The sequence below is a fragment of the Neoarius graeffei genome, chromosome 5, assembly GCF_027579695.1.
Source record: "Neoarius graeffei isolate fNeoGra1 chromosome 5, fNeoGra1.pri, whole genome shotgun sequence".
NCBI lineage: Eukaryota > Metazoa > Chordata > Actinopteri > Siluriformes > Ariidae > Neoarius > Neoarius graeffei.
Genome location: NC_083573.1, coordinates 4,424,757 through 4,446,368, shown reverse-complemented (window position 1 = coordinate 4,446,368; position 21,612 = coordinate 4,424,757). Strand labels below are relative to the sequence as shown.

Below are 21,612 nucleotides of genomic sequence, written 5' to 3'. Positions count from 1 at the left end.
CTGCTACATCCATAGTGGCGAAGTATCCTGTCAGAATGCAGGCACTTATGGATGTATGTGCAGAAGAGAGTGGGATGCAGACAATAAACAAAGCCAAGACGAGAGACTGAAATCAAAGTTGTTAAACTAGCATGGGTCGGGCGATCGGCGAACAACGTAATAGAGGAAAGACAAAGAGTGAAAACATGAGAGGATAAGCAAAAGTCAAAAATACGAAAGGCAATCAGAAAGATATAAGGCTTGGTATGAACTGAAGGAGCAGAATGATACTTTACACTGGAGTAGAGCAAGTGAGTGGCTTAAATAGAGAGAGAGGCGATTAGGAAGATACGTGACAGCTGTGATTAGTAATCGGGAGACAGGGGGTACTGTGAGTCTTGGGGATTGTAGTTCAGGGTGTCCATGTTTGTAGTCAAAGCGTTCTCAGCAGGTTGACTGTGAGCATGTGCGAAAACCAATTCTGAATACCAGAAACTTTCACACCACTGAACACATTTTAGATATTACACACAACTGAACAATTTATCTCCAGTCCTCACAAACAACCATACATATTTCACTCCTTCACATTTCACATTTACTGTTTTTACTTTTTTGGACTATGTCTCTCGGCTGGCCTGGGAACGCCTCGGCGTTCTTCCCGAGGAGCTGGCCAAGGTGTCTGGGGAGAGGGAAGTTTGGGCTTCCATGCTCAGACTGCTGCCTCCGCGGCCTGGCCCCGGATAAGCGGAAGAAAATCAGATGAGATGAGATGAGATGAGATGAAACGTTTTTTAGTCCGAACACACAACAAAACAATACTTTTTTTTTTTTTGTCTGAACACAACTGAACATGACCTGTCTGTGACGGCACATGAACACAACCGTCAGTGTGCGTGTTAACCCTAATTCCCAATTACAGTAATTGTGTTTACAAAGTAGCACACATGCTTCTCATTACTGGTCCCACACACACCTCGAATACAGTAAAACACTATGATATTTGATCTGAAAGACTTGTTAATTTTTAGTGTGTGTGTGTTAGGGTGCATCAGTTGCCCCCTAAAAATGAAAAGTTCCTCCGATCATTATGCATTTTTGTTTTTATGTTCCTTTTGGTAAGAAAACACACTGGGTGAAATATTTTGACAAAATTCAAAAGTTTAATGGTGGCACCAGGAGCTCCAAGTTATGGAAAAAGCTGCTATTTTATGACTTTTATGGCACCTTATAGAGTATACCAAATATCTTAGATACACATTTTTAGTCCATATTCTAAATGTATTATCAAGCACAGTTTGAGTTTTAGCTGTTCATTGAATCATTGTTCAACTACTTTTAAACAATACAAATGTATTATGAATCACATTAATGCTTCTCAATCCCTTGCAAAGGTTCTTAAAGGAACAGTCCACTGTACTTCCATAATGAAATATGTTCTTCTCTGAATTGAGACGAGCTGATCCGTACCTCTCCGAGCTTTGTGCGACCTCCCAGTCAGTCAGACGCGCTGTCACTCCTGTTAGCAATGTAGCTAGGCTCAGCATGGCCAACGGTATTTTTTGGGGCTGTAGTTAGATGCGACCAAACTCTTCCACGTTTTTCCTGTTTACATAGGTTTATATGACCAGTGACATGAAACAAAGTTCAGTTACACAAATTGAAACGTGGCGATTTTCTATGCTATGGAAAGTCCGCACTACAATGACAGGCGTACTAACACCTTCTGCGCACTTCGGCAGCGCATTGATACCTTCACTCGGAGTTGTACCATTTTTTTTTAGACAGGGCGGACGGACCAGGGCATTCGCCTGCCTGGCCGTGCCCGACGAGGAGCGCTCTCGGCCGGCTTGGGAGGCAGACGGCAGCCCCTCCTGGAAGTGTGGTTTTACCATGGGCCTCATGCGGAAAAATGACAAAGTCCCAATTTTACCATGGGGCTCGAGTTGTACCATTTTTTTAGACAGGGTGGACGGACCAGGGCATTCGCCCGCCTGGCCGTGCCCGAAGAGGAGTGAAGGTATCAATGCGCTGTCGAAGCGCGCAGAAGGTGTTAGTACGCCTGTCATTATAGTGCGGACTTTCCATAGCATAGAAAATCGCCACGTTTCAATTTGTCTAACTGAACTTTGTTTCATGTCACTGGTCATATAAACCTATGTAAACAGGAAAAACGTGGAAGAGTTTGGTCGCATCTAACTACAGCCCCAAAAAATACCATTGGCCATACTGAGCCTAGCTACATTGCTAACAGGAGTAACAGCGCGTCTGACTGACTGGGAGGTCGCGCAAAGCTCGGAGAGGTACGGATCAGCTCGTCTCAATTCAGAGAAGAACATATTTCATTATGGAAATACGGTGGACTGTTCCTTTAACATGATCACAAGAAATCAACAAACGGAGTCCAACATTGTGATTCAAACCTTACGTGAAAACATAAAATATGCGTTTTTTGGCAAAAAAAAAACCTCATGGTGCCACCATTAGACTTTTGAATATGGTCAAAAAATTTTACAGGATGTCTTTATTGGTGAAAAGGAACACCCAGACAAAAATGCATCAGATTTTATGAAAGTGAGGGCAACTCATGCACCCTAGTGTGTGTGTGTGTGTGTGTGTGTTGTCCTATTGGTCCCAGATGTTGGACTCTTATCTTCAGGCATGCCAACACACACACACACAGAATTGATCTGTGACTGCCTATTCCAATAATCACTGTGTGTGTGTGTGTGTGTGTGTCCATGCAACAGTGGTTGTGGCAGGTCAATAATAACAGTATAAAGTAACAGCAGTGCATAATGCGTGCTGCCACAAACCACACACACTTCTGGATGATCTACCACATCAGTCACTCCTGTCTCTCAGCACGTGTGGAGCTAATTGTGATGTGTGTGTGTGTGTGTGTGTGTGTGTGTGTGTGTGTGTGTGTGTCCATCAGTGGTCATGTTCTTGGTCAGTAATAGCAGTGCAGAACATTCCGCGCGCTGCCACAAACCCCTGCTTTAGTCGCGAGCCGAGTGCACTCACTCTGCGCGAGCCCGGAAACCCGCGAGCCCCTCGCGCGAGCCTCCAGTCAGCGCGCGCCCCATTCCAACCCTCGGAAAAAAACCCGTCTCAGCAGGACATCTGCAGCGCGCGCGCGACCCCTTTCACCGGCTTTCCATTTCCACCTCGCGAGCTCCAGCGACCCCGAGTGAAGCGCGCGCGAGCGCACCGACCCGAAACCGCTTCAGGTTAATGAAGAACAGGCGCGCGAGGGCGGAACACAAAACAGCGGTTTACCCGTAAAAAGAGTGAGAAAAAGTGCACGCGGGAACATCAAAGGCACACATCACATCACATCACATCCGCTGCTCATCAAAGTTACCGACACCGCAGCACTCATTAAACTCACCTGCACGTGGACCCGGTCCTCATTTCTACCTCTCGCGCTCTATCCTTTGAACTCTGGCGCGTGCGTCCACATTAAAAGCTCCGCGAGCGACTTTTCCCGAAGTGGCTCACTCACTTTCCTCCTCCACACTCACACAGCTCTCTCTCTCTCTCTCTCTCTCTCCTTCCTCCCCCCCTCTGTCGCCTTCCTCTGTCAACACACAGCCTACACACACCCCGGAGTGGGGGCGCACTGTTTTCACTTTTTGTCCTTGTGAAGAACCGATGTGACGTTGGACAGTTCAGGGGGTGTTGACTTAGAAGGGGCGCGCGCTCGCACTCACACACACACACACACACACACACACACGCGAGCTGAGCAATAACCACATGAGCAACATAACACAAATACTTAAAACTTGTAAACATTTAACACAGTTAGTGTTCACGTGATACAGTGTGTGTTGGAATGTGTTAGAGTTACAGTGAAAGCGTGTTATCATATTGCAGTGTGATACAGTGAGTGTTACAATCAGGCCCGTTTCAAGCTATTTGGGGGCCCTAGGCAAAGGGGGATCTGGGGCCCATAATTATCCCCCCCTCGACGAAAGGCCTTATGGCCGCCTACCCACTGAAGACTTAATAAATAAACATCACACATATTGTAATCATTCTTACGATTTTTACTTAATAAATGAACTCTTTACATTATTATAAATAATTATCAAACCCGGGCGGCACGGTGGTGTAGTGGTTAGCGCTGTCGCCTCACAGCAAGAAGGTCCTGGGTTCGAGCCCCGTGGCCGGCGAGGGCCTTTCTGTGCGGAGTTTGCATGTTCTCCCCGTGTCCGCGTGGGTTTCCTCCGGGTGCTCCAGTTTCCCCCACAGTCCAAAGACATGCAGGTTAGGTTAACTGGTGACTCTAAATTGAGCGTAGGTGTGAATGTGAGTGTGAATGGTTGTCTGTGTCTATGTGTCAGCCCTGTGATGACCTGGCGACTTGTCCAGGGTGTACCCCGCCTTTCGCCCGTAGTCAGCTGGGATAGGCTCCAGCTTGCCTGCGACCCTGTAGAAGGATAAAGCGGCTAGAGATAATGAGATTATATATATATATATATATATATATATATATATATTAGTGCTGTCAAAAATGTCGCGTTATTAACGCGTTAACTTGACTCAATTTTAACGGCGATCATTTTTTTATCGCAAGATTAACGCTCTGTGACATGATGTAGGTTTTTCATAAGCTTTTGAAACTGCCAGGAACTTGGAACAGAGACTTTGCTTAGAAAAACGATAGCAGCTAGACTGTAATGCCACGCCCCGCACAGCCAGAGTCCTCTGCCCTCCCCCGAAGAGCCACAGTGCTCGGCTTAGGTTTCGTTTTCCCATCGGCAGCTCCAGCCCGACTTTGCAGTGGCTGTGACAAGACGTGTTATGCTCTGCAATTTAAAAAAAAAAAAAAAAAAACATTGGTACAACCAGTGTTCGAACTATGCCGATATTTTCGGGGGGTCCCTTTTTTCCCTTGGGGGGGTGCTTGCGCTTGTCTCAGAGCGCGGATCTCCATCGCGCGCTCACTTCGGATATGCAAATGCTTCCCGTTACACACGATTGCTATGTCAATAAACATCATTTTGCCAATATTTTAGAGACCCCCAACATTTCCCAAATCATGTTTTCAAGGGATCTCATGTCTGTTTCAGGGGATCTCGGATCCCCCGAGTACCCCTGTAGTTCGAACGGTGAGCAAGCCCATTCACTTTTTTATGCTGATAAGAGAATTACAATGGTTTTTCATGTGACAAAAATGTGCGATTAAATTGCGATTAATCGCGAGTTAACTATGACAGTCGCGACATTAATCGCGATTAAATATTTTAATCGCTTGACAGCACTAATATATATATATATAAATTAAATATGAAAATAAGACAAAGTAATATAAAATGTGCAAATAACACAGCACTAAATATTTACAGTATATACACAAGTAGAAATAACTTCAAATGGTGATTAAATGATTACAAACATGAATAAGAATCTTAATAAGAACCAGCACACACAGAAACGTGCAAAAGGTATAGAAAAACACATAAAAATTTAAGAATACACAACTAGAATCATGGGCAAAATGTCTAAAACTGCTGCTTGCGGGCCAGTCCTTGCAAGTTTGTAAGCCTGTTGTGCATGACAACGTTTACATCACTGTAATAAACACTGTCTACAAGATAACTACCATTAACGTAAGCTAGCTACCAAATTTGCTTGTCGACCCGCTTGGTATTAATGAGTGTGTACATTCTCACTTACCAGTGTCTTATTTTTTTCTGTCTTCCTCTTCCCTTTTCTTCTTTCTCTTCTGGCTCCCTGAGGGGTAATTTCGCTTCATATTTGATTTTGGGGTTTTTTTGCCGCGGAGCTCTGCAACCACTTGACTGGACGGAGATGGGCATTGAGGGGTTGACAACAGACTGTCATTGCACTTTTCGGCCAAAGCATGTAGGGAGGCGCTGTTGTGCATTAGGGGGCCCCCCTTGGAACTAGGGTATTTCAACAAGTGTCATTAGGCGCTGCGCTGCCGCGCTCAAAAAGTTGTCATTGCTATTGAATACATAACCAGTCGTTCGGCAGCGGGGGCCCTTCGAGGGCTGGGGCCCTAGGCAATTGCCAAGTCTGCCTACCTTGTTGCAACGGGTCTGGTTACAATGTGTTAAGGTGATGATACATGGGGCAACTTTTTGGGCAATGTTGCTGAGCAATGTTGCTGGGCAATTGCGTTTTGACTCTTTTCTATTGAGATTGGGCAACATTGTTTCTTTCTGAATGGTTTTGATAATCTCTGGCAACTTTTTGAGATAAGCCAATCAGAATGCGAGTATCGAGTCATGTGACCTCTGGTGAGGTTCGGATCAGAAATTTCAAACAAATATGGCGGCCGCTGTGTGTCAGTGGAGTGAAGAGGTGGAGAGACTCCTCATCTGTTTTTACGCCGGTAAATTGTTATTTTAATATTCTATATGGAGGAATTTACCTCACCAAAGCTCTAAAAAACAACAGACAGCTTGATTAAATGGTCACAGCAAAAATTAAGACATCGTTTTTTTTTTTTTTAGCTAACTGTAAACTGCCGTTGCTAACTGTTGTTGCCCATTGTTAGTTGCCCTGAAAAGTTGCCCTGTGTCTCACCTAGTTGCCCATTGCCAGCAACATTGCTCGGCAACATTGCCCAAAAAGTTGCCCCGTGTATCATCACCTTTACAGTGTGTTACAGTGGGGGCGCGCTGTTTTCACTTTTTGTCCTTTTGTCCTGTGTTACAGTGAGTGTTACAACATGTTACAGAGTGCTATAGTTTTCCAGTGAGTAAGAGCAAGTGTTACAATGATACAGTGAGTGTTAATGTGTTACAGTGTGTTACAGGTTCCTAGTGGTTGATACCAAGTGTTACAGTGCGTTACGGGCTCCCAGTGAGTGATGGCAAGTGTTACAATGGGTTACAGGTTCCTCATGATTGACACCAGGTGTTACAGTGAGTGTTATAACATGTTACAGAGTGCTATAGGTTTCCAGTGAGTGATAGCAAGTGTTACAGTGTCACAGTGAGTGTAATGGTGATGATACACGGGGCAACTTTTTGGGCAATGTTGCCGAGCAATGTTGCTGGCAACGGGCAACTAGGTGAGACACAGGGCAACTTTTCAGGGCAACTAACAATGGGCAACAACAGTTAGCAACGGCAGTTTACAGTTAGCTAAAAAAAATCGATGTCATAATTTTTGCTGTGACCATTTAATCAAGCTGTCTGTTGTTTTTTAGAGCTTTGGTGAGGTAAATTCCTCCATATAGAATATTAAAATAACAACTTCCCGGCGTAAAAACAGATGAGGAATCTCTCCATCTCTTCACTCCACTGACACTGAGCGGTCGCCATATTTGTTTGAAATTTCTGATCCGAACCTCACTGGAGGTCACATGACTCGATACTCGCGTTCTGATTGGCTTATTTCAAAAAGTTGCCAGAGATTATCAAAACCATTCAGAAAGAAACAATGTTGCCCAATCTCAATAGAAAAGAGTCAAAACGCAATTGCCCAGCAACATTGCTCGGCAACATTGCCCAAAAAGTTGCCCCGTGTATCATCACCATTAGTGTTACAGTGTGTTACAGGCTCCTAGTGATTGATAGCATGTGTTACAGTGAGTGTGACAATGTGTTGCAGTGTGTTACAGGTCCCCAGTGAGTGATGAGTTTTACAGTGTGTTACAGGTTCCCAGTGAACAGCATGTGTTGCAGTGTAACAGTGAGTGTTACATGTTACAGAGTGCTATAGTTTTCCAGTGAGTGATAGCAAGTGTTACAATGTTACAGTGAGTGTTCATGTGTTACAGTGTATTACAGTGTGTTACAGGTTCCCAGTGAGTGATGGCAAGCGTTACAATGTTCGTGTGTTACAATGTGTTACGGTGTGTTACATGTTCCTAGTAATTGATACCAAGTGTTACATTGAGTATTACAATGTGTTACGGTGTGTTACAGGTTCCTAGTAATTGATACCAAGTGTTACATTGAGTGTTATGTGTTACAGTGTGTTACAGGTTCCGAGTGATTGAAACCAAGTGTTACAGTGAGTGTTACAATCTGTTAAAGTGTGCTACAGGTTCCCAGTGAGTGATGGCAAGTGTTACAATGTTAATGTGTGACAATCTGTTAAAGGTTCCTAGTGATTGATAGCAAGTGTTACAGTGACTGTTACAATGTATTACAGTGTGTTACAGGTTCCCAGTGAGTGATAGCAAGTGTCAGTGTGTTACAGGTTCCCAGTGAGTGATAGCAAGTGTTACAATGTTAGTGTGTGACAATGTGTTACAGTGTGATAGTGAATATTACAATGTGTTGCAGTGTGTTACAGGTCCCCAGTGAGTGATGAGTTTTACAGTGTGTTACAGGTTCCCAGTGAACAGCATGTGTTGCAGTGTAACAGTGAGTGTTACATGTTACAGAGTGCTATAGTTTTCCAGTGAGTGATAGCAAGTGTTACAATGTTACAGTGAGTGTTCATGTGTTACAGTGTATTACAGTGTGTTACAGGTTCCCAGTGAGTGATGGCAAGCGTTACAATGTTCGTGTGTTACAATGTGTTACGGTGTGTTACATGTTCCTAGTAATTGATACCAAGTGTTACATTGAGTATTACAATGTGTTACGGTGTGTTACAGGTTCCTAGTAATTGATACCAAGTGTTACATTGAGTGTTATGTGTTACAGTGTGTTACAGGTTCCGAGTGATTGAAACCAAGTGTTACAGTGAGTGTTACAATCTGTTAAAGTGTGCTACAGGTTCCCAGTGAGTGATGGCAAGTGTTACAATGTTAATGTGTGACAATCTGTTAAAGGTTCCTAGTGATTGATAGCAAGTGTTACAGTGACTGTTACAATGTATTACAGTGTGTTACAGGTTCCCAGTGAGTGATAGCAAGTGTCAGTGTGTTACAGGTTCCCAGTGAGTGATAGCAAGTGTTACAATGTTAGTGTGTGACAATGTGTTACAGTGTGATAGTGAATATTACAATGTGTTGCAGTGTGTTACAGGTCCCCAGTGAGTGATGAGTTTTACAGTGTGTTACAGGTTCCCAGTGAACAGCATGTGTTGCAGTGTAACAGTGAGTGTTACATGTTACAGAGTGCTATAGTTTTCCAGTGAGTGATAGCAAGTGTTACAATGTTACAGTGAGTGTTCATGTGTTACAGTGTATTACAGTGTGTTACAGGTTCCCAGTGAGTGATGGCAAGCGTTACAATGTTCGTGTGTTACAATGTGTTACGGTGTGTTACATGTTCCTAGTAATTGATACCAAGTGTTACATTGAGTATTACAATGTGTTACGGTGTGTTACAGGTTCCTAGTAATTGATACCAAGTGTTACATTGAGTGTTATGTGTTACAGTGTGTTACAGGTTCCGAGTGATTGAAACCAAGTGTTACAGTGAGTGTTACAATCTGTTAAAGTGTGCTACAGGTTCCCAGTGAGTGATGGCAAGTGTTACAATGTTAATGTGTGACAATCTGTTAAAGGTTCCTAGTGATTGATAGCAAGTGTTACAGTGACTGTTACAATGTATTACAGTGTGTTACAGGTTCCCAGTGAGTGATAGCAAGTGTCAGTGTGTTACAGGTTCCCAGTGAGTGATAGCAAGTGTTACAATGTTAGTGTGTGACAATGTGTTACAGTGTGATAGTGAATATTACAATGTGTTGCAGTGTGTTACAGGTCCCCATTGAGTGATAGCAAGTGTGACAGCGAGTGTTACAGTGTGTTACAGGTTCCCAGTGATTGATAGCATGTGTTTCAGTGTTTCAGTGAGTGTTACAATGTGTTACGGCGCGTTACAGGTTTCTGGTGAGTGAGAGCATGTTACAATGAGTGCTACAATGTGTTATAGTGTGTTATAGCATTCCGGTGAGTGTTACAGTTCTACAATGTGTTAGTGTGTTACACTGTGTGACAGGAAGTGTTATAGTCAGCATTAGTGTGTGACAGTGATTGTTCTTCTGTGAGTGTTACCATGAATGTTACAGTATATTAGCATGCTGCAGTATGTTACAGTGTGTTGCATAGTGTTGCAGTGAGTGTTATAGTGTGTTATAGGGTTCCAGTGACTGATCCCATGTCATAGTGTAACAGTATGAAAGTAAATGTTATCGTGAGTGGTACCACGTCTTACAGTGTAATCGTCGTGTTAGAATAGTGCTACAGTGAGTGTTAGTGTAACAGCGTTACATTAATTGTTCGCGTTAATTGCATTAATTTGGTGGCACGGTGGTGTCGTGGTTAGCATTGTCGCCTCACAGCAAGAAGGTTCTGGGTTCGAGCCCAGCGGCTGATGGGGAGCCTTTCTGTGTGGAGTTTGCATGTTCTCTCCGTGTCTGTGTGGGTTTCCTCCAGGTGCTCTGGTTTCCCCCACAGTCCAAAAACATGGGGCAACCTTGGGCTGAAGTGCCCTTGAGCAAGGCACCTAACCTTCAACTGCTCCCCGGGCGCTGTGTGTGTGTGTGTGTGTGTGTGTGTGTGTACTGATTGCTCACTTGTGTGTACATGTTTACTGCTTCAGATGGGCTAAATGCAGAGGTTAAATTTCACTGTGTGCTTAAGTCTGTGCTTGAGTGTACGTGTAATAAATAATGGCTTCTTGGCTTCTTCTTGGCATGTTAAAGGGTTCCAGTGAGTGGTACCACATGTTACATGATACCACACCTTGCAGTGTAACAGTGTCAGAGTAAATGTTACAGTGAGTGTTACAGTGTGTAAATGTGAGTGTTAGTGCATCCTGAAGTTGTTTACATGACACGCCTGCCCCAGAACACGAGAGAAAGGCGGGTTACTGGCGCCTTAAAACCAGTCTTCAGTCGCTGCGTTCCATCTTCTTTCATCTACGACTGTCACCATCTACTGGTCTTTGTCTCCTGGTTTTTGTCTCAACATCCTTTGGTTCTCAAGGCAACTTCATTGTGGTAGCAACCATCAGAACCCAGTTCCCTAGATGCTGTGAATTCTAGGTTGGTGCTAGGAAGGGCATCCAGCCATAAAACTTTGCTTCATTTGTGAGTCATGATAGTTTCACATAGTATTATGAGGGTAAAAGCCGATCATGCAATGTCACACCCGCCAGCTGGTGGAAACTGACGTTAATGGATAGTGAGTGTGAGTGTGAGTATTTTCATCATGAGATTGATTTCATGGCCAAACAGACCATCTACACTGGTGACACTGCTGCTGTTTCCACCACAGGATAAACAATAAAGTCACCTCCATCACTATCGCTGTGTTCACTGTTGGCATGCAAAGTCTCAACTCGTCAGCGAAGGCAGTCCAGCATTTCGGCCCTACACCGCCCCCTACTGGATGTAGCTTTTAATCCTCTGGCTCCACATGGGCCTTGTTTATCAATCTTTTAATAAAGTTGTGTAGAAATGTTTATGTCAGCCAAACCAAACTAAAATTTATTTTAAAACAAAATTCAGAAAGACTGATTTTCTTTGTATTCACGTGGATACGTTGGTCACAATTAAAGTGAACTCGTCGACAGAGCTTATTTACGTTTCGTGACGCCCACAAAACTCCTTCAACATTCAAGTGCACAGACTGATGTCAGCACTAAATGAATGGTCAAGGTAAAAGATGAAGTTATTTTGACTTACTTCAATGGCAATAAAAATATGTAATAATAATAATAATAATAATAATAATAGTGCAATAAATCCTCTGTCAGCTATGGCATCTGTTTACAGCTTACAGTGATGCACAGACAGATCGGCCTGTCCTGCATCTATACAGTGCCATTTCTATTGTCATAACTGAATGAATCATTTTATTTGTCTTAATTTATGGGTTTGTGTTTGGCCCATTTTCTTTATTTTTTAAGTATTCTTTAATGAAAGCTAGACGGCCTTTCAATTTCATAAAATCGGTGAAATTTAGTTCTGTCTGAAATGTGGTGATTGTGATATATGTTTATTTCTGTAATATCTGTAATATTCTGTAATATAGCTAAGGAAATATACATACAATAAAAAGAACAATCAAGAAAGAAAGAAAATCTACAAAAAAGGATTTGACGCAGGTGTCAGAGTTGTAGCCTGGTCAGTTTCTTGAAATATTTCCGGTAGTCCGTCATGCATTCAGTGGCGTAAAGCAGATATGGTAAGACTGCGGCGTTGTATACTTTCCACTTGGTGATTCTCTTGATATCATGGCGAGACCATAGTTGCTTTTGTAATGCACTGAAGCCTTTGGTGGCAGCTTGAATCCGGCAGTCTACCTCCAAGTCTGATGAGTTTGTGTTGGTAACTGCACTGCCTAAAACTTTGCTTTGAGTAGATGAAACTCTCAGAACTCCTAAGAGGCGTTCCATTGACCAAAACAACATTGTTTGGCATTGCCTGTGGCTCAGGTGAGGGTTGATACAGGAGTTCTGTTTTTGTGGTATTGATTTTCAATCCAAAGAGAGTTGCAGCTGTGGCGGAGTGATCAATGATTTCCTGCATGGAGGGGGGATAGAAGAGGGAGGGATAGGTGAATATTTGAGATGGGAAAGATGAGTGGTAAGGAGGAAAACTGGAACAGGAAGAAGGAAATATACATACAATAAAAAGAGCAATAAAGAAAGAAAGAAAATCTACAAAAAAGAAGCAAAATCAGAGAAAGAAAATAGAAAAAACATGAGAGAGAGAGAACAGCAAGCAAGGAAGAAAAAATTAGCAAGAGATAAAGAAAGAAAATTTAAAAAAATGAGAATAAATACGGCAAACAAGCAAGAGAGAAAAAAAACAATGACAAAAATGAAGGAAAAAGAGAAAATCTAGGGAAAAAAGAAAGAATGAATAGATAAAACAAAAAAGACAAAGTGAAAGAAAGTGACCTTGAGAAAGAAGGTACATCCCCAAATCAGAAAAAGTTGGGACGGTATAGAAAATGAAAAAAAAAAAAAAAAAGCGGTGGTTTCTAAATGTACTTTGACTTTTTCAATCTTCCTACACATTCCAAAACAGTTGGGAAAGGGCAACTGAGGGCGAGCAATGAGGTAAAACAATTAAATAATGATGTGATTTGAAACAGGTGATGTCAACAGGTGACTGTAATCATGATTTGGGACAAAATCAGTATCCAGGAAAGGCCTAGTCTTGGAGGAGCAAAGATGGGATGAGAATCTCCAGGTTGTCAACAAATGCATGAGAAAATTATTGAAAACTTTAAAAAACAATGTTCCTGAAAGAAAGATAGGAAGGGATTTGGATATTTCACCCTTTATGGTGAGTCATGAATGAATCATTTTATTTGTCTTAATTTATGGGTTTGTGTTTGGCCCATTTTCTTTATTTTTTAAGTATTCTTTAATGAAAGCTAGACGGCCTTTCAATTTCATAAAATCGGTGAAATTTAGTTCAGTCTGAAATGTGGTGATTGTGATATCTGTTTATTTCTGTAATATCTCACAAAATATCAGGCCGTTCTGTGGCTGGGAAGTTATTTAATTTGAGGGGATTAAAGCAAATAATGTGCATGAAATCACTTGCTTGGCGCAGTCAAGCAGACAGAGGAAGTCCGTGTGTGTGCGCATGCGCAGGTTTATTTTCTTCTTCTTTTGGGTTTTACGGCAGCTGGCATCCACAGTGTTGCATTACTGCCATCTACAGGTTTCCCTTTGAGCGTGCACTGACAGTTCCATCATTCTGTCGCTAAACGAACAGCTGATCACACATATTTATTAGTTTGGTCCTGCGTTTCCTTTCTTTCGTATATAACATAACATCTTTTCTTCTCGCTTTCCGTTACTGTCGTCGGTCTTTCACGTTCCATTCGCACACTCACGTCCTCCATTTTTCTCTCTTGTTTCAAATTTGTCTTCCACAATGCCTTGCATGAATGAGGAAAGCCCACCACGGGATGCATGATGTAGTATCTTGAATTGGGTCATGGTGAAGCAGGAAAAAAATAGCGGAGAATTTAGGACCACATGGCCCTAAAGTTCTGTTTAAAAAAAACAAACAACTAATAAAATTGGAAGTCTGTGATTTGAATTCAGTAGCTTTTGGTCCACTAAACAAAAACAATTGGCTGTCGGGGAAAATTCGTTTTATGACCTACACTTGAAAAATCTGAAAGGCAGTCTACTTTTAATGACAATAAAATAAAATAGCTGGTTTTCACTAAATGTTGTGGATGGTACTCATCATCCCTGACCTAATGAACTAGGATGAGGATGTGTTTTTGACAGACACTTGAAACCTCTTCTAGAAGTCATTCTGAATAAGGACGTCTGCTAAACATAACATAAATAAGTACTTCAACTTGATGGTATATTCCAGATATAAAAGTGAAGTAATTCATGGTAATGACATGATTTGAACTCAGTCAAATCAAGGTTTATATTCTTCTGTGTGAATGTGCACACACTCAGGAGCATGAGCAGGACCCGAACGTTTTTCTGAATTTACAGGATTTTCCATGAAGACCAGATTTCCTGTGTAAACGCTTGTACAAACCATTTCCAAATAAATCTGTTCATATCCAGCTTGATAAATGAGGTGCAGGATATTTATAGACTTAAATGTAAATAAATGAGTCCATTTAACTTGTCAAAAGGTAAACACAATAAGATTATAAGTAGATAATACAAGCCAAATAAATCTACCTCTCTATCGATAACAGCGAAGGTCAGGATTAAATTTACTCCATGTTTAAACACTGACGATGGAAGGAATGAGAGACAGTGTCATCGTCACATTTTTTAAAGCTGATAAGAGACCATGGCATCCACCGCATGAGCCCTGCCAAAATCTCCCAAGGATTATTTTTATTAATACGTACAAACACTCTAATACTGTCTCTCACACAGTCCGATACACACTTATAATTCTATCCTCTTGAGGGAGTATCGATGGAGATAAAAAATGCTAAACCTGCACCGAACCTGAACATCACTGATGCAAATTAAATGTTCTGGATGAAAAAAATCCACACAGGATCCAGACAAATGTCCCCAAAAGGGTGAGAGAGACAGAGGGTGGGAGGGGGGGATCGTCATCGGCTGTCCATCGCTCGCGATGATGCCTGCTTCACAAGGATGTGCAGAAACGCAGATGGGCTGCGAGGCCTGCACCAGAACAACAGAGTCGTCCACGGACACTTTTCTTTGAACATTCATTGCAGGCACTGATCTTTTAACTATGCTTCACCATGTTGCTATATCCGAGGCATCCCTTTCCCACATCTGATTGATAATTCCGGCATTCTTCATGTTCCTCTTCAAGGCGTCTTTGTACCTCAGTTTCTGTCCTCCTTGTCTCCTCTTTCCTCGGCTCAGTTCTCCATAGAAAACTGCTTTGGGTTGTCGCGTGTCAGGCATGTGCCAGATGTGTCCAGCCCAATGAAGTTGGGAGGCTGTGATCAGGGTTTCCACGCTAACTGTACTGGCTCACCTGAGAACTTCTACATCGGGAACCTTGTCCTGCCATCTTCTTTTGAGGATTTGACGCAGGTGTCAGAGTTGTAGCCTGGTCAGTTTCTTGAAATATTTCCGGTAGTCCGTCATGCATTCAGTGGCGTAAAGCAGATATGGTAAGACTGCGGCGTTGTATACTTTCCACTTGGTGATTCTCTTGATATCATGGCGAGACCATAGTTGCTTTTGTAATGCACTGAAGCCTTTGGTGGCAGCTTGAATCCGGCAGTCTACCTCCAAGTCTGATGAGTTTGTATTGGTAACTGCACTGCCTAAGTAGATGAAACTCTCAGAACTCCTAAGAGGCGTTCCATTGACCAAAACAACATTGTTTGGCATTGCCTGTGGCTCAGGTGAGGGTTGGTACAGGAGTTCTGTTTTTGTGGTATTGATTTTCAATCCAAAGAGAGTTGCAGCTGTGGCGGAGTGATCAATGATTTCCTGCATGGAGGGGGGATAGAAGAGGGAGGGATAGGTGAATATTTGAGATGGGAAAGATGAGTGGTAAGGAGGAAAACTGGAACAGGAAGAAGGAAATATACATACAATAAAAAGAGCAATCAAGAAAGAAAGAAAATCTACAAAAAAGAAGCAAAATCAGAGAAAGAAAATAGAAAAAACATGAGAGAGAGAGAACAGCAAGCAAGGAAGAAAAAATTAGCAAGAGATAAAGAAAGAAAATTTTAAAAAATGAGAATAAATACGGCAAACAAGCAAGAGAGAAAAAAAACAATGACAAAAATGAAGGAAAAAGAGAAAATCTAGGGAAAAAAGAAAGAATGAATAGATAAAACAAAAAAGACAAAGTGAAAGAAAGTGACCTTGAGAAAGAAGGTACATCCCCAAATCAGAAAAAGTTGGGACGGTATAGAAAATGAAAAAAAAAAAAAGCGGTGGTTTCTAAATGTACTTTGACTTTTTCAATCTTCCTACACATTCCAAAACAGTTGGGAAAGGGCAATTGAGGGCGAGCAATGAGGTAAAACAATTAAATAATGATGTGATTTGAAACAGGTGATGTCAACAGGTGACTGTAATCATGATTTGGGACAAAATCAGTATCCAGGAAAGGCCTAGTCTTGGAGGAGCAAAGATGGGATGAGAATCTCCAGGTTGTCAACAAATGCATGAGAAAATTATTGAAAACTTTAAAAAACAATGTTCCTGAAAGAAAGATAGGAAGGGATTTGGATATTTCACCCTTTACGGTGCAGAATATCATTAAACAATCCAAGGAATCTGGAGGAATTTCAGTGCGTAAAGGGCTCAAGCCTAATCTGAACCCCTGTGATCTCCGATCCCTCAGATGGCATCAAGAACCATCATTTATCTATAGCTGATAGAACCACATGGGCTCAGGATTACTTTGACAAACCTTTGCCAAGCTATAATACAGAGTTACATCCACAAACACGAGTTCAAACTTTACTATACAAAAAGGAAGCCTGATGGTAACGGTGTCCAGAAGCCCCATCGAATTCTCTGGGCTCGGAGGCGTCTGGGATGGACCATCACACAGTGGGAACGTGTATTGTGGTCAGAGAATCAGTATTCCAGGTCAATTTTGGAAGAAATGGAGGTTGCGTGCGCCAGACCAAAGAGGAAAAGGACCATCCAGACTGTTACCAGGAACAAGTCCAAAAGACAGGGTGTGTCATGGTATGGGGTTGGGTCAGTGCCCTTGGCGAAGGTAACTTACACTTCTGTGATGGAACATTAATGCAGAAAAGTACACTGAGATTTTGGAGCAACGTCTGTTGCCTTCAAGACGACGTCTTTTCCAGGGAGATTTCAACAAGACAGCCCTGTGATGACCTGGCGACTTGTCCAGGGTGTACCCCGCCTTTCACCCGTAGTCAGCTGGGATAGGATCCAGCTTGCCTGCGACCCTGTAGAACAGGATAAAGCGGCTACAGATAATGAGATGAGATGAGGTTTCAACAAGACGATGCAAAACCACATTCTGCACACATTACAAAGGCGTGGCTGTGGAAGAAGAGGGCATGGCCCCTCTGTCCCCAATAGATAATTTGTGGAGAATTTAGAAATGAAAAATATGACAGTGACGACCCCGTACTGCGACACACCTTAAGACCTGTTGACAGGAAGAACGGGACAAAAATAACACCTGAAACACTTCATCACTTGGTGTCTTCAGCTCCTAAACATCTTTTAAGTGTCGGGAGAAGGAACGGGAACATTATAAAGTGGTGAATACTTTACCATCCCGACTTTATTTGAAATCAAAATAGAAATGTGTTTACTTTGAAAAAACAAGAACATTCATGAGGTAAAACCTCAAATAATGCGCTGTTGTATTGTTTTGAGTGAAATACAGGTCAAAGATTATTTACAAATCATTGTTTTAAGTTTTAATTTCAATTTCAATAAATCGTCCAAACTTTTTCTGATTTGGGGTTGTGAAAGATATGAAGAGAAAAACTGAGAAATAAAGTAATAAAGAAAGAGAAAGAAACAGAAAAGGACAAAGAAATGAAAGAGAAAAAATTAAAAAGTCACAGAGAAAGAAAGAAAGAAAGTTCGACATTCCTTTAACTGAGGATAAATTTGGTCCCCTCAGCATCTTCCAGTTTTCTCTCTCTCTCACACACACACACACACACACACACACACACACACACACACACACACACACACACACACACACACACTCCTTTATAAGTAGCTATAAATGCTCCACCTGCGCCTTGGGGTTTGGGTGGGCAGTGGAGGGTGGGCAGTGGAGGGTGGGTGGGTGGGTGGGTGGGAGAGATTAGTGTGTTATCTCCCATTACATCATTACTAAGCGACATAATCCCCCAATTAGAGCTCTCACTCTGCATGTATGTGTGTGTGTGTGTGTGTGTGTGTGTGTGTGTGTGTGTGTGTGTGGGTGTGTGTTATGAATACATAGTTTGGGTGTTGAGACTGTTTTAAAGGGTGTGTGTTTTTTTCAACATTTCAACCATTTTGGCAAATGATTGCATGCCAGTAGCATGAGTGCGTGCACGCGCGCGCGCACACACACACACACACACACACACACACACACACCACTCCTGTCTCTCGCTGAAAGTATTTCTGTTTCTTAACATGACACCATCATTGTGTTGAGAGAGTTAGACACAGATTGTGTGTGTTCAGTAGTGTGTCACTGTATGGAAAAAGGGACACACACACACACACACACACACACACACACACACACACACACACACACACACACACACACACACTCAAAGATGAAAAGAGAGTGGAAGATGAAGGGAAAAAAAGATTTGGGGTGGAGGTGCGAAAGAAAAAGAGCCATTTACGTAAACAAGGGGGGGGGCGGGGGGGGGGGGGTGAGAAGGGAAAGCTGAATATTTGGGTTGATGAGTGTTGAAAGAGAGCAGGAGAAAATCTGAACGAGAAAGAGAGAACACAGGACAGACAGAAAAGGAAGAAAGAAAAATAGAAGAAGAGGGAGAGTGAAAAAGGGAAAAGGCAGAAGCAGCAAAAAAGAGATAAATAAAGAAAAAGAAAAGTGAAGAGAATGAGAAAGAAAGAAAGAAAGAAAGAAAGAAAGAAAGAAAGAAAGAAAGAAAGAAAGAACGGGCAGTGAGACAGAGATGGAGGATAGAAGAGGGGTACTTGAATATTTGGTAAAGATGAATGTGGAAAGAAAACAGGAGAAAAACTGGACCAGAAAAAGAGAAAGCAGAACAGCTGGCTCTAGAGGGAGAAAAAAAGAGTGAAAAAGAATGAAGAGAGAGAGAGAGAGAGAGAGAGAGAGAGAGAGAGAGAGAGAGAGAGAGAGAGATGGGGGGGTCAGGGGCATTTTTCAGCTGTAATCTGAGTGCTTTAACAATGCTGTACTGTCACATATTTAACTCCATCACATGAAGAGATATCACATTACATTCAACAACATTTACACTCCACTCACACTCCACTCCATTTACACTCCACTCCATTTACACTCCATTTACACTCCACTTATACTCAACTACATTTACACTCCATTTACACTCCACTTACACTCCACTCCATTTACACTCCACTTATACTCAACTCCATTTACACTCCACTCCATTTACACTCCACTCCATTTACACTCCACTTATACTCAACTCCATTTACACTCCACTCACACTCCACTCCATTTACACTCCACTCACACTCCACTCCATTTACACTCCACTCACACTCCACTCCATTTACACTCCACTCCATTTACACTCCACTCCATTTACACTCCACTCACACTCCACTCACACTCCACTCCATTTACACTCCATTTACACTCCACTCACACTCCACTCCATTTACACTCCACTCCATTTACACTCCACTCACACTCCACTCACACTCCACTCCATTTACACTCCATTTACACTCCACTCACACTCCACTCCATTTACACTCCATTTACACTCCACTCACACTCCACTCCATTTACACTCCATTTACACTCCACTCCATTTACACTCCACTTATACTCAACTACATTTACACTCCATTTACACTCCACTCCATTTACACTCCACTCCATTTACACTCCATTTACACTCCACTCACACTCCACTCCATTTACACTCCATTTACACTCCACTCACACTCCACTCCATTTACACTCCATTTACACTCCACTCCATTTACACTCCACTTATACTCAACTACATTTACACTCCATTTACACTCCACTCCATTTACACTCCACTCACACTCCACTCCATTTACACTCCACTCCATTTACACTCCACTCCATTTACACTCCATTTACACTCCACTCCATTTACACTCCACTTATACTCAACTACATTTACACTCCATTTACACTCCACTCCATTTACACTCCACTCACACTCCACTCCATTTACACTCCACTCCATTTACACTCCACTTATACTCAACTACATTTACACTCCACTCCATTTACACTCCACTTACACTCCACTCCATTTACACTCCACTCTACTTACACTCCACTCCATTTACACTCCATTTACACTCCACTCACACTCCACTCCATTTACACTCCACTCCATTTACACTCCACTTATACTCAACTACATTTACACTACACTACACTTACACTCCACTCCATTTACACTCCACTCCATTTACACTCCATTTACACTCCACTTATACTCAACTACATTTACACTCCATTTACACTCCACTTACACTCCACTCCATTTACACTCCATTTACACTCCACTCCATTTACACTCCACTTACACTCCACTCCATTTACACTCCACTTACACTCCACTTACACTCCACTCCATTTACACTCCACTTACACTCCACTCCATTTACACTCCACTCCATTTACACTCCATTTACACTCAACTACATTTACATTCCATTTACATTCCACTCCATTTACACTACATTTACACTCCACCTCCACTCCACTCCATTTCCACTCCACTACTCAACTACATTCTACTCAACTACATTTACACTACACTCCACTTACACTCCACTCCATTTACACTCCACTCCATTTACACTCCATTTACACTCCACTTATACTCAACTACATTTACACTCCATTTACACTCCACTTACACTCCACTACATTTACACTCCATTTACACTCCACTCCATTTACACTCCACTTATACTCAACTACATTTACACTCCATTTACATTCCACTCCATTTACACTACATTTACACTCCACCTCCACTCCACTCCATTTCCACTCCACTTACACTCCACCTACACTCCACTCCATTTACACTCCATTTACACTCCACTCCATTTACACTCAATTTACACTCCACCTACACTCCACTCCATTTACACTCCACTCCATTTACACTCAACTACATTTACACTCCATTTACACTCCACTCCATTTACACTCCACTCCATTTACACTCCACCTACACTCCACTCCATTTACACTCCACTCATACTCCACTCCATTTACACTCCATTTACACTCCACTTATACTCAACTACATTTACACTCCATTTACATTCCACTCCATTTACACTACATTTACACTCCACCTCCACTCCACTCCATTTCCACTCCACTTACACTCCACCTACACTCCACTCCATTTACACTCCATTTACACTCCACTCCATTTACACTCAATTTACACTCCACCTACACTCCACTCCATTTACACTCCACTCCATTTACACTCAACTACATTTACACTCCATTTACACTCCACTCCATTTACACTCCACTCCATTTACACTCCACCTACACTCCACTCCATTTACACTCCACTCATACTCCACTCCA

At 42.2% G+C, this 21,612-nt stretch overlaps 1 protein-coding gene across 1 annotated transcript in view; it reads right to left on the bottom strand.

Moving 5' to 3' along the window:
- The window catches only part of adamtsl4 (ADAMTS-like 4), a 94,724-nt gene extending 91,110 nt beyond the window's left edge, over positions 1-3,614 (bottom strand). Inside the window, exon 1 of the mRNA XM_060920985.1 lies at positions 3,374-3,614. Within this exon, the coding sequence (XP_060776968.1) occupies positions 3,374-3,396 (23 nt within the window). The 5' untranslated portion in view covers positions 3,397-3,614. The remainder of the gene's footprint in view (positions 1-3,373) is intronic.
- Between the last annotated feature and the right edge of the window lie 17,998 nt (positions 3,615-21,612).